The sequence below is a fragment of the Coffea arabica genome, chromosome 1c (genome assembly GCF_036785885.1).
Source record: "Coffea arabica cultivar ET-39 chromosome 1c, Coffea Arabica ET-39 HiFi, whole genome shotgun sequence".
In the NCBI taxonomy this organism is placed as follows: Eukaryota; Viridiplantae; Streptophyta; class Magnoliopsida; order Gentianales; family Rubiaceae; genus Coffea; species Coffea arabica.
This window is the reverse complement of record NC_092310.1, coordinates 2,757,719-2,770,766: the sequence shown is the minus strand read 5'-3', so window position 1 is coordinate 2,770,766 and position 13,048 is coordinate 2,757,719. Positions and strand designations below refer to the sequence as shown.

The 13,048-nt window shown below is 34.8% G+C and overlaps 1 protein-coding gene across 1 annotated transcript; it reads right to left on the bottom strand.

Annotated features, from left to right (window-relative positions):
• Positions 1 to 8,571: 8,571 nt before the first annotated feature.
• LOC140038279 (uncharacterized) lies at positions 8,572 to 9,519 on the bottom strand. Its single transcript, XM_072083470.1, has 2 exons — positions 9,220 to 9,519; positions 8,572 to 9,150 (listed from the first exon to the last, which is right to left on the bottom strand). Exons 1-2 carry the CDS (start codon positions 9,517 to 9,519, stop codon positions 8,572 to 8,574), a joined length of 879 nt encoding a protein of 292 aa, XP_071939571.1.
• Positions 9,520 to 13,048: the final 3,529 nt, after the last annotated feature.

Here is a 13,048-nt window from a genome sequence, read left to right as displayed (position 1 = left end):
ACTCTTAAAAAATAAATAATAAATATAGACACTAAAATAGCATACATATATAACAAATTTTGTCCTTCCATTGAATTTGTGTTCCAAATTTAATCTCATCCCATTGATTTAAAATTGAACCATGCCCATCATGAGTTTGTACTTTATTATCACAATTATTTAATCACCACTATGATTGTAGAAAACCATGCCCATCTTAAATGAAGCTTTTGCTTTCATGTTTCTGATCTGCTTATTTTTTGGTTTTTCCAGATACCCAAGGCGACAACCATATTTGTCAGCTTGCAAACGGGGAGTATAAACACTTATTTATTTGAGAGCTCAGGCTGGAATCCAGGGCCATCCTTTGAGTACCTTCACCTTCGTGACCATGTATATGAACGTGTGATTGGTTTCGGATACTACTGGGATCGGGACATCATTGATACCTTTGCGTTATTTTTGGTGGATGCTCGCTTTTTACACCCTGCAGTTGCTAGTGCTTTAGCTTTATTTGTGCATCCTGATGAATTTACTTTCCTAAATCTAAAAGCTAGATCTCGATTGGGAAACTCGTTCATTGTTCTGCGGTCATGCTTCGTTTAAATTCTGATATAATCATTTGAAGGATATAGTGTGTAAGGAACTGGCATTGCGATTGTTCCTATTTGAGTAGCTCCATGCAAACAAACTACTTCCTAAAGAAGTACGGTCAGGATATTCTAGGTGGCAAATTTTGTGTTAGTTTGTGCAAGGCTGCTGAAAGGAAGATGGTTCTTTGATCAAACTGTTCAGAAATTGTTCATTTAATCACCGACTTTCCTCCGCAAAATCTCTTTCTAATCAGAAGAGCCGTGCTTCAATTTTTCTATTATGAATGTTTCAATTTTTCTATTATGCATGTCCTTTCGACTTTTTAGTTTTTACTTTTTGAGTCGTTAGGAGGAGTTGGGAAGTGGACTGCCAGCCTATGATTAATTAATAAAAAGAGCTTATGGTTAATCGACTCATTGTAAAGAAGTACTAATGTTTTAAAATTAGGAAAATCGTTCAAAACGTCCCTCACATTTTGTAAAATAATTTTTTTCGTCCCTTACTTTTAAAAGTGTACTTTTACGTCCTTTACAAATTCACGTTGGTCAAACTTGGTTCCTATCTAGGTTTCTGACTAGTTTTTGCCCGGAATTCATCACATGACTTGCATGTGATCATTTTTTAGAGGCAAAATTGTCAAATCAAAATTTACATAATCCATCTATAGTTTCTTAGATTTCACAAAATGAATCGTTTCGTCCCTTACATTTCACAAAATAAATTTTTTCATCCCTCAGATTTCTCAAAATAAATTTTTTTTATCTCTCATTGACCACGTGTAAGAATAGCTTTTAATTTTTAAATTCATGAATATATCCATTTGATTTTATCTAAACAGTACAAATAATATATAATATATCTCTATTTGATTTCACCTAAACAGATCGATCTATACATGGGTTTAAATCTAATAATTTTGTTTTAAACCTATATATATGTGTGTGTGTGTGTGATTTCACCATGTGAATCTATTCAATATTTGTAATCTTTTCTAGTTTAGTAATAATTCATTTCTTGATTTGTTTAACAAGAGTATCTAATTAATCGGTGTTAATTCGAATTCTATAGTCATGCTAACAAATTACAATTTAAGTTTGAAATTTTTACTCGCTGCCTTTAAGACCAACAATTCAATTTCTTACTTTATGATTATTTTAAAATTTGAAAGTGTCAATTACTTACTTCTTTTTGTGATACTTTTCCTTTCTTTATTTTTCTGTCTAAATTTAATTCAATATAAACACTTCATAATGTTTAGAATTAAATGTCTTATTTGTTTTCAATTTTCGAGTAAAAGGAATGAACATGAGTAAAAAACTAACAATTTTTTAAACCCCTATATATATATATATCTATTTTAATTTCACATAAACAGTATATTTAAGCGAAAATTAAATAGAAATATATTACATGCTATTTGTATTGTCCATGTGAGATTAAATAGATATATAAATTAGTTTTAAAAAAAGTTATTCATACACATGAACAATGAGAAGTGAAAAAATTTATTTTGTAAAATATGAGGGATGAAAAAATTCATTTTATGAAATGTGAGGGACGAAACAATTCATTTTGTGAAATGTGAGGAACAAAAAAAATTTATTTTGTGAAATGTGAGAGACTATGGATTGAATTATGTAAATTTTGATTTGATAATTTTGCCTTTAAAAATGATCACGTGCAAGGCACGTGGTGGATTCTGACAAAAAACAAGTCGAAAACCTAGATAGGGACCAAATTTAATCAATATGAATTTGTAAGGGACGTAAAAGTACACTTTTAAAAGTAAAGCACGAAAAAGTCATTTTGTAAGATGTGAGGGACTTTTGAATGATTTTCCCTTTAAAATTTGTATTCATAAATGTACACGATCAAATTATATACATTCCGACCACAAATTAATACGCACGACTTCTTTTTTCTTTTTTCTGTTTTGATAAAAATGGTAATTTTATTCCGGTATCTGCACTAATGATGGTAAGTACATCCAAATATGACACAAATGCATAGATCTAAAAATCAATTGATACACCGGATCTGGAGAATAATAAACTTATTTTATTTTATTTTATTTTTGGGACAAAAGCTTGATTTTACATTCTCTTCATTAATTAATGTTTCTAGCAACCAACTCATGTTGGCTAAATTGGTAAGAATGTATGCTTGTTCTAAGTAATGTCCTATCCTGTAATGATGACTTGAATTGAAAACACCAATACTTTTCTTTACCAAAAAGAAAAAAACTAATGCTCCTAGCATGCCCTTCCGACCAATTTTCTTTGGTATCTATCAAGCAGCAGGGTAGATGCTTGAGGAAAGATAAAACATTATATTTATTTCAAAACATGAGAGAATTATGCTGCAAATAATTTTAAATCTTCCAAATATAAGAGTTGTATTAGAATAAGGAAACTAATTCCTATTGAAAATTAATTTTAGGTTTCTGGTTAGCTTATTTGTCTATAAATATTTATTAAGCTTTTGGTAGCAAGACTAAGCAACACACAAATTACCTGAGATTTTTCACAAAAATATTGAAAGGAAAATACTCAAAGTTCGTCCAAGAAAATAAGAAAAAATTCACGTCTCTTATTTCTCTCAGTTGGGTGGATTTTTCATATTAAAAAACTAGGGTTTATCTTGTAAAATTTATGTGATGTGTTTTGGCAATAGTTAGCACTAATCTAGCAAAGTTGATTCAATCTAGGAGGTTCTAACTAAGGAAGTTAGCACTAATCTAGCAAAGTTGATTCAATCTAGGAGGTTCTAACTAAGGAAGTTTATGTTGATTACCATTAGAGGCTAGACCCATGTGCGGTTACATAGATCTCTTTGCCGTCCTATGCTTCAAACTCCATGGCTTTAAGAAGATTTTCATGGGTCGAAAAAATCTTTTGAAACAAACTCTATGTCATGTGAACTTAATCGAAAGACGATCTATTAAGGGATCAAAAATTTTAATTTTTTCGCTGTGCATGCTCGTGCGATTCCCTACAGCTATGTGTCAGGCAAATGCAACGTTCCTATTTTTTTAATTTACACTATATTCTAGAAGAAGGGAAAAAAAAAAGAAAAATTCAAGAGCAAAGTTGGTGTTTTCAGATAGTAAATTATTTGAAATTCCTTTTTTATTACATTATGATTAAGCACGTTTCTAGGAATTAATAATATGCCTAAAGTGGTGGATCTTATACATGATGGAAGCTGGAGTTGGCCCAGTGGAAGAAGAGTTACTGACTGGTGAGGTGAAGGAATTTCAGGCTGTAACTCCAAGTACTTTCTTGAGTCAACTACACAGAGATGATCATGTGTTATGGACTGGGTATTCATCAGGGGTCTTTCTGTCAGGTCAGCCGTGAAAAAAATATTTCCTTCCAGTGTGAAAGCACAATGCAGTAGGCAGTTTGGGGTAAAGGTAATACTATATTCCTTTGTGTTGTGATTACTAATGAGGCAACGGCTGACTACTAAAGATAGATTTAGGAAATGGGGTATTTTGAAGGGAGAACTGTACCAGTTGTCCTCACGTAATACAGATGTGAAAATTTAGTTCTTCAAAATAAATAATTAGTTTTAATTCTTAATAAACAAAAAATGATCACCTTTGGTTCCTTTTCATTTTTTCGAGCAGATTTTGGCTGGAACTCACTAGGTCCACATGCCGTGCCCAAGTTTTAAACCATAAAAGTGGCAAACCACCATTGACCAATTATGTGAGGGACTAACCATGCAAAACTTTAGTTAAACATTCATCAAAAAACACAAAAACTAACCCACCATTATTTGCAATTCATCTCAACCCAAAATCTTAATACCTAGCAATTCAATCAGTATAGCATTGGCCTTAAATCTTAATAAATCTCACCAATGTGCTCAAGGGAATAAGTGATTTACCAAATCATTATTGGATTAAAAAGCATCTATGTTATAAAATTAATAAAATGAAATACTACAATAGAAATTGAAGAAGTATTAGAGAAAGGAGTAGAGAAAGGAATAATGATATCCTTATATTTCAACAAGATACAAAAGTCATCACAAAGGGTCTCAATGTACCTCTATATATAGGCACTACAAGATTAAAGGTACATAAATCTTATTAAACATCAATTACTACAATAATATGAAGAAACCTATGAAACGGTTTCTCCACTACATGAATGGATTTATGAATTGTAACTTCTATACATAAGTAGCCATAAAATCATGAATTAATCCCCTTGGGAATACAAAGGGACATCCACATTTTTGTTATTTCATAACACTCCCCCTTGGATGTCCATTACACAAAGAATATGTCTCGTTAAAACCTTACTAGGAAAAAACCCAGTGGGACCAAAAACCCTAGTGAAGGAAAAAGAGTACACTATTCTTGTGTAATAATTTCTCCCCCTGATGCAAACGTCATTTGAGATCTTTTAATCGTTGCATTCCAATACTCTTCATCAATTTCTCAAATGTCGCAGTTGGTAATGCCTTGGTAAATAAATCAGCCAGATTATTATCTGATCGGATTTGTTGCACATCAATTTCACTATTCTTTTGCAAATCATGAGTAAAAAAGAATTTTGGTGAAATATGTTTCGTCCTATCTCCTTTAATATATCCTCCTTTCAATTGAGCTATACAAGCTGCATTATCTTCATATAATATAGTTGGAGGATTTTCTTTTCCGGAGGATAACCCACAATTCTTTCGGATATAGTGGGTCATTGATCTTAACCAAACACATTCTCGACTGGCTTCATGAATTGCTATTATTTCAGCATGATTCGATGAAGTGGCGACTAGTGATTGCTTTGTAGATCGCCAAGAAATGGTTGTGCCTCCATATGTAAATGAATAACCAGTCTGAGACCTTGCTTTATGCGGGTCGGATAAATACCCAGCATCAGCATAACCAACCAATTCAGGTTTGGATTTATTTGAATAAAATAAACCAAGATCTATTGTTCCTTGGAGATAGCGAAAAATATGTTTAATACCAATCCAATGTCGTCTTGTGGGCGAGGAACTAAATCTTGCTAATAAATTTGCTGCAAATGATATATCAGGTCTTGTACAATTAGCAAGATACATTAGTGCACCAATTGCACTAAGATATGGTACTTCAGGACCAAGTATCTCTTCATTTTCTTCTCGTGGTCTAAAAGGATCCTTATTAGGATCTAATGATCTGACAACCATTGGGGTACTCAATGTATGTGCTTTGTCCATATAAAATCACTTTAATACCTTCCGGATATAAGCAGTTTGGTTGACAAAAATTCCACCTTTCAAATGCTAAATTTGTAAACCAAGGCAGAATTTTGTCTTTCCAAAATCTTTGATCTCAAATTCTTTCTTCAAATATTCAACACTATTTTGAATCTCTTCAGGAGTTCCAATTAAATTTAGATCATCAACATATACCGCAATTATCACAAAATTTGATCCATTTTTCTTGATAAAAACACATGGACATATTGGATCATTGGTATAACCTTCTTTTGTCAGACATTCATTGAGACGGTTATACCACATACGTCCAAATTGTTTGAGCCCATACAGAGACCTTTGTAATTTAATAGAATAAATATTTTTAGGATTTGATTTGCATGCTTCAGGCATGTTGAATCCTTCGGAAATTCTCATATAAATATCATTTTCAAGATTCCCATATAAATATGCAGTAACGACGTCCATTAGGCGCATATCTAATTTTTCATGTACTGCAAAACTCACAAGATATCTAAATGTGATAGCATCTACTACAGGTGAATACGTTTCATCATAATCAAATCCAGACCTTTGTGAAAATTCTTGGGCTACAAGTCTTGCTTTATATCTCACAATTTCATTTTTCTCATTTCTTTTTCTCACAAATACCCATTTATATCCTATTGGCTTTACACCTTCAGGTGTTTGGACTACATGTCCAAAAACTTTTCTTTTAGCCAGTGAGTCCAATTCAGATTGGATCGCATCTTTCCATTTTGGCCAATCATTTCTACCTCGACATTCATCAACCGATCTAGGCTCATGATCCTCGTCCTCTGCCATAATATCAAGTGCTATATTATATGCGAAAATATTATCAATAATTATTTCTTTTCGGTTCCAACTTTTTCTTGAAGTGACAAAATTTATTGAATTTTCTATAATTTTATTCTCTTCAAGAATTGGCTCTTTAGGAGTGACCTCTTCAGGAGGTTGAATTTTGTCACTAATTGTTGATTCATCTATTCCTCTTTTCTTTCGAGAATTTTTATTTTTGGAACCAAGAGATCTCCCACGCTTCAGGCGTGCTTTAGACTCATTAGCACTTGTGATTTGTCCTTTAGGGACATCAATTTTAATCGGAGCATTTTCAGCAGGAATATGTGATTTAGTAACTCTTTTGGAGTCATTAAATGCATCCGGTAATTGATTTGCAATTTTTTGCAAATGTATAATCCTTTGAACTTCTAATTCACATTCTTTAGTACGAGAATCAAGGAAATTCAATGATATTTTCCAAGTGATTTCCTTTTTCGGTTGATTTTTATCTCCCCCTAATGTCAGAAAATGTGATTCGTCAAAATGACAATCTGCAAATCTCGCAGTAAATAAATCACCTGTTAATGGTTCCATATACTTAATGATTGAAGGTGATTCATATCCGACATATATCCCCAATCTTCTTTGTGGGCCCAATTTACGACGTTGGGGCGGTGCAATTGGAACATACACCGCACAACCAAATATTCGTAAATGAGAAATATTTGGCTCATAACCAAAAGTTAATTGTAGGGGAGAATAAGTGTGATAACTTGTTGGCCTAATTCTCACAAGTGTTGCTGCATGTAAAATAGCATGTCCCCAAGCAGATGAAGGAAGCTTAGACCTCATCAACAATGGTCTAGCAATTAATTGTAGCCGTTTAATAAGTGATTCGGCTAGACCATTTTGTGTGTGAACATAGGCTACAGGATGTTCAACAGTTATTCCAATGGACATACAATAATCGTCAAAAGCATGTGACGAATATTCACCAGTATTATCTAGACGAATTTTCTTTATTGGAAAATCTGAAAATTGTGCTCGCAATTTAATTATTTGAGCAAGTAATCTCGCAAATGCCAAGTTGCGAGTAGATAATAAACATACATGTGACCATCTAGTTGATGCATCAATTAGCACCATAAAATATCGAAATGGTCCACATGGTGGATCTACAGGCCCACATATATCACCATGAATTCGTTCTAGAAATGCAGAGGATTCAGTCCCAACTTTAACTTGTGATGGTCTAATATTTAATTTCCCTTGAGAACAAGCAACACAAGAGAATTCATTGGCTTTTAATACTTTTTTATTTTTCAATGAGTGGCCATGTGAATTCTCAATTATTCGTCTCATCATTATAGATCCAAGATGTTCGAGACGATCATGCCAAATCATAAAATCATCGGGACGAGTAGACTTCTGGTCTACTAGGTGATGAATTTCAATTGCACTAATTTGTGCATAATATAACCCAGAAGAAAAAGAAGGTAATTTTTCTACTTTGCATTTTTTCCCATAAAGGATACTTGTGATTAATAAAAATTCACCATTTGTCTCAGTCATTGTCTCGATATGATATCCATTTTCGCGAATATGTTTAAAACTTAATAAATTTCTTCGGGACTTAGGAGAGAATAGTGCATTATTTACAATAATTTTAGTCCCTTCAGGGAGAAATATAGTGGCTCTTCCGGAGCCTTCAATCAATTTTGCACTACCACTAATGGTATTAACATTTGTCTCTCCCATTTTCAAATAAGAAAAATATTTTTTATTTTTCAATATGGTGTGCGTAGTAGCACTATCAATGAGACAAATATCATCATCACCATTATTTAATCCCAAATATTTGATATCCATTTCTTTTTCAGGAAGAAAATTTCAAACAAAAATAAATATTAATAAAGATGCGAAAATAAATATTCAATGGAAAGGAAATTACATGAAAGATATAAAGCATCATAAAAATATCTAAATAATCATGGGATATTTGTTGACATCTTCAGGATGTTCAAAAAAATCAGCAACATCGAGGTGTGTCATGTCAGCACCATCACCATCATCATAGTCATTCTTTTGATCAATGAAATTTGTCTCAACACCTTTGTCTTTCTTTTTCAATGATGCTTGATAGAGGTCAACAAGGTGTTCGGCCGTACGACAGGTACGAGACCAATGACCTTCCATACCACACCGGTAGCATTTTTCTTCATAAACTTTCTTTTCTCCATTTTTCTGATCGTAGTTATTTTCTCTCTTTTGGGAAACATTTTGTTGCTTGCCCCGGTTAAAATTTTCACGGGGCACAAATTTACTACGATCACGTCCACGGCCACGACCACGTCCGCGGCCTCCTCCACGGCCACCTCTACGGCCACGTCCACGACCTCGACCAGAATTTTGAAATTGGGTCGCATTCGCTTCAGGGAATGGATTTGCACCAGTTGGTCGGGACTCATGATTTTTCAGCAACAATTCATTGTTTTGTTCAGCCAAGAGAAGACATGCAATAAGTTCAGAATATTTTTTAAACCCCTTCTCTCGATATTGCTACTGCAGGAGCATGTTAGAGAAATGAAAAGTAGAAAATGTTTTTTCTAACATATCTTCATCAGTGACTTTTTCGCCACATAATGATAATTGAGAAGTGATTCTGAACATGGCTGAATTATATTCGTTGACAGATTTAAAATCTTGCAGCCGTAAGTGAAGCCAATCATATCGGGCTTTTGGAAGAACGATCAACTTCAGGTGGTCGAATCTTTCTTTCAAATCTCGCCAAAGGACAAGAGGATCTTTAACAGTAAGATACTCTGATTTTAATCCTTCATCTAAATGATGACGAAGAAAAATCATAGCTTTGGTACGGTCTTGGTTTGAGGATTCATTTTTTTCCACAATAGTATTACCAAAACCCATTGCCTCAAGATGGATTTTAACATCCAATACCCATGATAAATAATTTTTTCCAGAAATATCAAGAGGTACAAACTCTTGTTTTGTAAGATTAGCCATAAGAAATTGAAATAAGATTTTGACTTAGAAATTTACCTCAAAAGTCACTTGAAGAAATACGGGCAGAATTTCAGCAAAATCTTGTGCTTCACTTTTGCTCAAAGTAGCGCCTCCGTTTTCGCCTTTGCTCAAAAGAAGAGCTTTCGTGCTAATAACGTGTTATAAAATTAATAAAATGAAATACTACAATAGAAATTGAAAAAGTATTAGAGAAAGGAGTAGAGAAAGGAATAATGATACCTTATATTTCAACAAGATACAAAAGTCATCACAAAGGGTCTCAATGTACCTCTATATATAGGCACTACAAGATTAAAGGTACATAAATCTTATTAAACATCAATTACTACAATAATATGAAGAAACCTATGAAACGGTTTCTCCACTACATGAATGGATTTATAAATTGTAACTTCTATACATAAGTAGCCATAAAATCATGAATTAATCCCCTTGGGAATACAAAGGGACATCCACATTTTTGTTATTTCATAACAATCTACTGGTACTAGTACTAGTATAAAGTCCTTGCGGTTCAAATTTATCCTCCGCTTTCATTTCTTAGACCATCAAAAACCCCTCTACAAATAGCAATGCCTAGTGGCCAATAGAACTCCTTTGACACCGCAGCATGCATGTCTCCAAAATGAAACATCCTCCCCCACCGCACTACAACAAATCTCAGGCAAATCCATTGCAAATTCAGCACCAAAACTGTACCCAAAATGTCAAATTTTGTTCCTCCACCACTTCCCTTGACCCCTACCCACTCCCCCTCCCAAAAACGCCTCCTTGCCATACCAAAACCCAAACATACTCCATTACATCAGAATTTTGTCCCAGTTCATTTGCCCCGGAATGATAAGAAAACCCGGGACCTTTCAAATTTGTCTGACTGCCATGACTGTGGCCTTTGGATCGATTATAGTAATCCCAAACAACGCCTTCAACTCCCTAGACAGCTTTTGAAGGATTGTTCTTTGCAAGAAATGCATCAAGCATGTAACTTCTAGCGAAATATGTATCTACTGTTTCAAAGACATCACAAATCCTTCTTCTAGCTAAATATGTCTCTACCCTGATCCTGATTATTGTAACTTTTCAAAGTATTAACTCATCTTTCAATCAATCCACAAATTCTTTCATTTAGGATTAAAAAATACATACCGTAATCTGGGATTTTGGTGTTATCTTCTTCATTCATTAACCCGGTTAGCTTTCCCCTTTCAAGATTTCAATCACCAATTTCCTTCAGATGAATTTCAATCAGCTGGAAGTTTGCAATTCGGGTTTGTTTTATGTTGAGATGAATTGTAGGTAATGTTAGGTTAGTTTTGTGTTTTTTTGATGAATGTTTAACTAAAGCTTTGCACCTAGTTTCTCACATTTCTAGTCAATAGTGAGTTGGTTTGCCACTTTTATCCTTTAAAAATTGGGCATGGCATGTGTACTAACTGAATTCCGGCCAAATTTTGCTCGGAAAAGTAAAAAGAGACCAAATGTGATCATTTTTTGTTTGTTAAGAATTAAAGCTGATTATTTTCATTTTGAGAGACTAAATTTTCACATCAGGTTGTTCCTTTAGAACTTGATATGCACGATCAACCTGCAAAACAAAAGTCAAAGAAAGAGAAATAAAGTAATTTTGGCTAGGTGAGGCGCGGACTCGGTCGCTCTCTTAAGATGATTCACGTTTTTCGAGATTATGCTCGGTGTAGAAGGTTGATAGCACGTTGCTTCTGGGATACAACAGCCCAGCCTATGCTGTTGCTTCTACTAAATCTACACAGTTTAGAGAAGCTAAAGCTCTTCTCAACATCTAACTAATGCCCAATAGAAATGAGAGGAAGATAGTGTTTTTTTTTTTGAGATAGCAAGAAAAGTGTGTCAAACTTGGTTGATAGTGACCGGCTAAATTTTTAGGAGTATTAGAATACCACCATTAAATGGAATAAATGTGTCATATTTTTCAGTTACAAAATTTGAAAAGGTTTAGGTCATTGTATAATAGTCAAAATTCAATAAATAAATTCTTAAAACCTAATCATTACATAGGTTACAAATACAAGACCTAAATTTTTAATGGTGATCTTGTAACTGAAAATTCATTTCAAAATTTGTAATTTATTGCATTTGAATTAAAAATAAGCATGTGAATGAATTCAAAATAATAATAATATTTTTATTAAAATATCCAATAGTGATATGTGTGAACGATTGGCGTAGCTCTCCCTATTTTCAACATAAGTAGATAACATGCGAAGAGCTATGATGACCTGGAGGTTTTCGTCATCCTCTCACATGCCGCGCATGTGGGTTAGCGGCATTGTGTTGTTCGCGCATGGCGCGACGGGTTCAGCTCCGTTGGCCTCTTCTCTTTCTTCTGGCAGTAACCCATGTGCCTCCTGCTGCGTCGTCTGCCGCATTGATAGACTTGTTTCTCTATCCGGCAGTATCCAATGCCTCTTCTTTCGCCTAACTTCTCTCTCTCCTTCTTCTGGACGATGTTGCTCTGTTTCTCTTCTTACCACGCAAGGAGCGTTGATCCTCGGTCTCTCGCGGTCTCTGGATTGCAGTGGTAGCCATTCGGTTCTCCTCCTTTTCCTCCGTTGTAGGTTTTCTTTTTCTCTTCTTCTTACTTCCGGTGAAGTGCACGATTCACTGTGAGATTCCTCTGTGAGTTGTAACCTGAAACTGATATTTTTGCTTTTTGTTCTTTGATTCCCATTTCGAGCTGCGTAGCGGTCATGCATCCTCTGTCTCTCGCTTTCTTTGTGTTGCAGTAGTCCAAATCAGCTGCCGTCCGTTTGCGACTCCTCCTCCTCCTCCATTGTACCTTTTCTACCTCTTCCTTTCCGGTGAGGTGCGCTCCTTTCCGGTGAGGTACGCTCCTCCTCCTCCTCCTCCATTGTACCTTTTCTACATCTCAACATAAAATTCCTTTCCGGTGAGCTTTCTACTTCTTCATAGCCAGGAGTTCGGCCATGTCTTTCTACACACAACAAAAAAATTGTTCGAACTAGGGTTAGCTCCGCCGTTTCTTCTATTCTCTCCTTTCTTTTCTTTATTTCATTCTTTTTGTCTCTCTTTCTTGAACAGAAGACGATTTTCTTCTCCTCGGCCGCCACTCCTCAAATCCCTCAAACGTAGAACTACCGACAATAACCACCATTGTCCCTAATATAGGATTCCCCCCTTCGCCTCCCTCCGCTTTTTTTACCGTTTCTTCTTCTGTTTTTTTTCCGTTTTTTCCTTTTTTCGCTTTTGCATCCGTTCACTCCTCCTCCTCCTTCACCGCCACACCGTCTCCCTCTCCTTTATCGGCTCCTTCTATTCTGCACCTAGCATTATGGGTTTCCCTTCTCCCACCAGCCCTAGGATTTCCCTTCCACCTCCCTCCATTTCAACTTCATTCTCGCCGGATCCCCTCTCA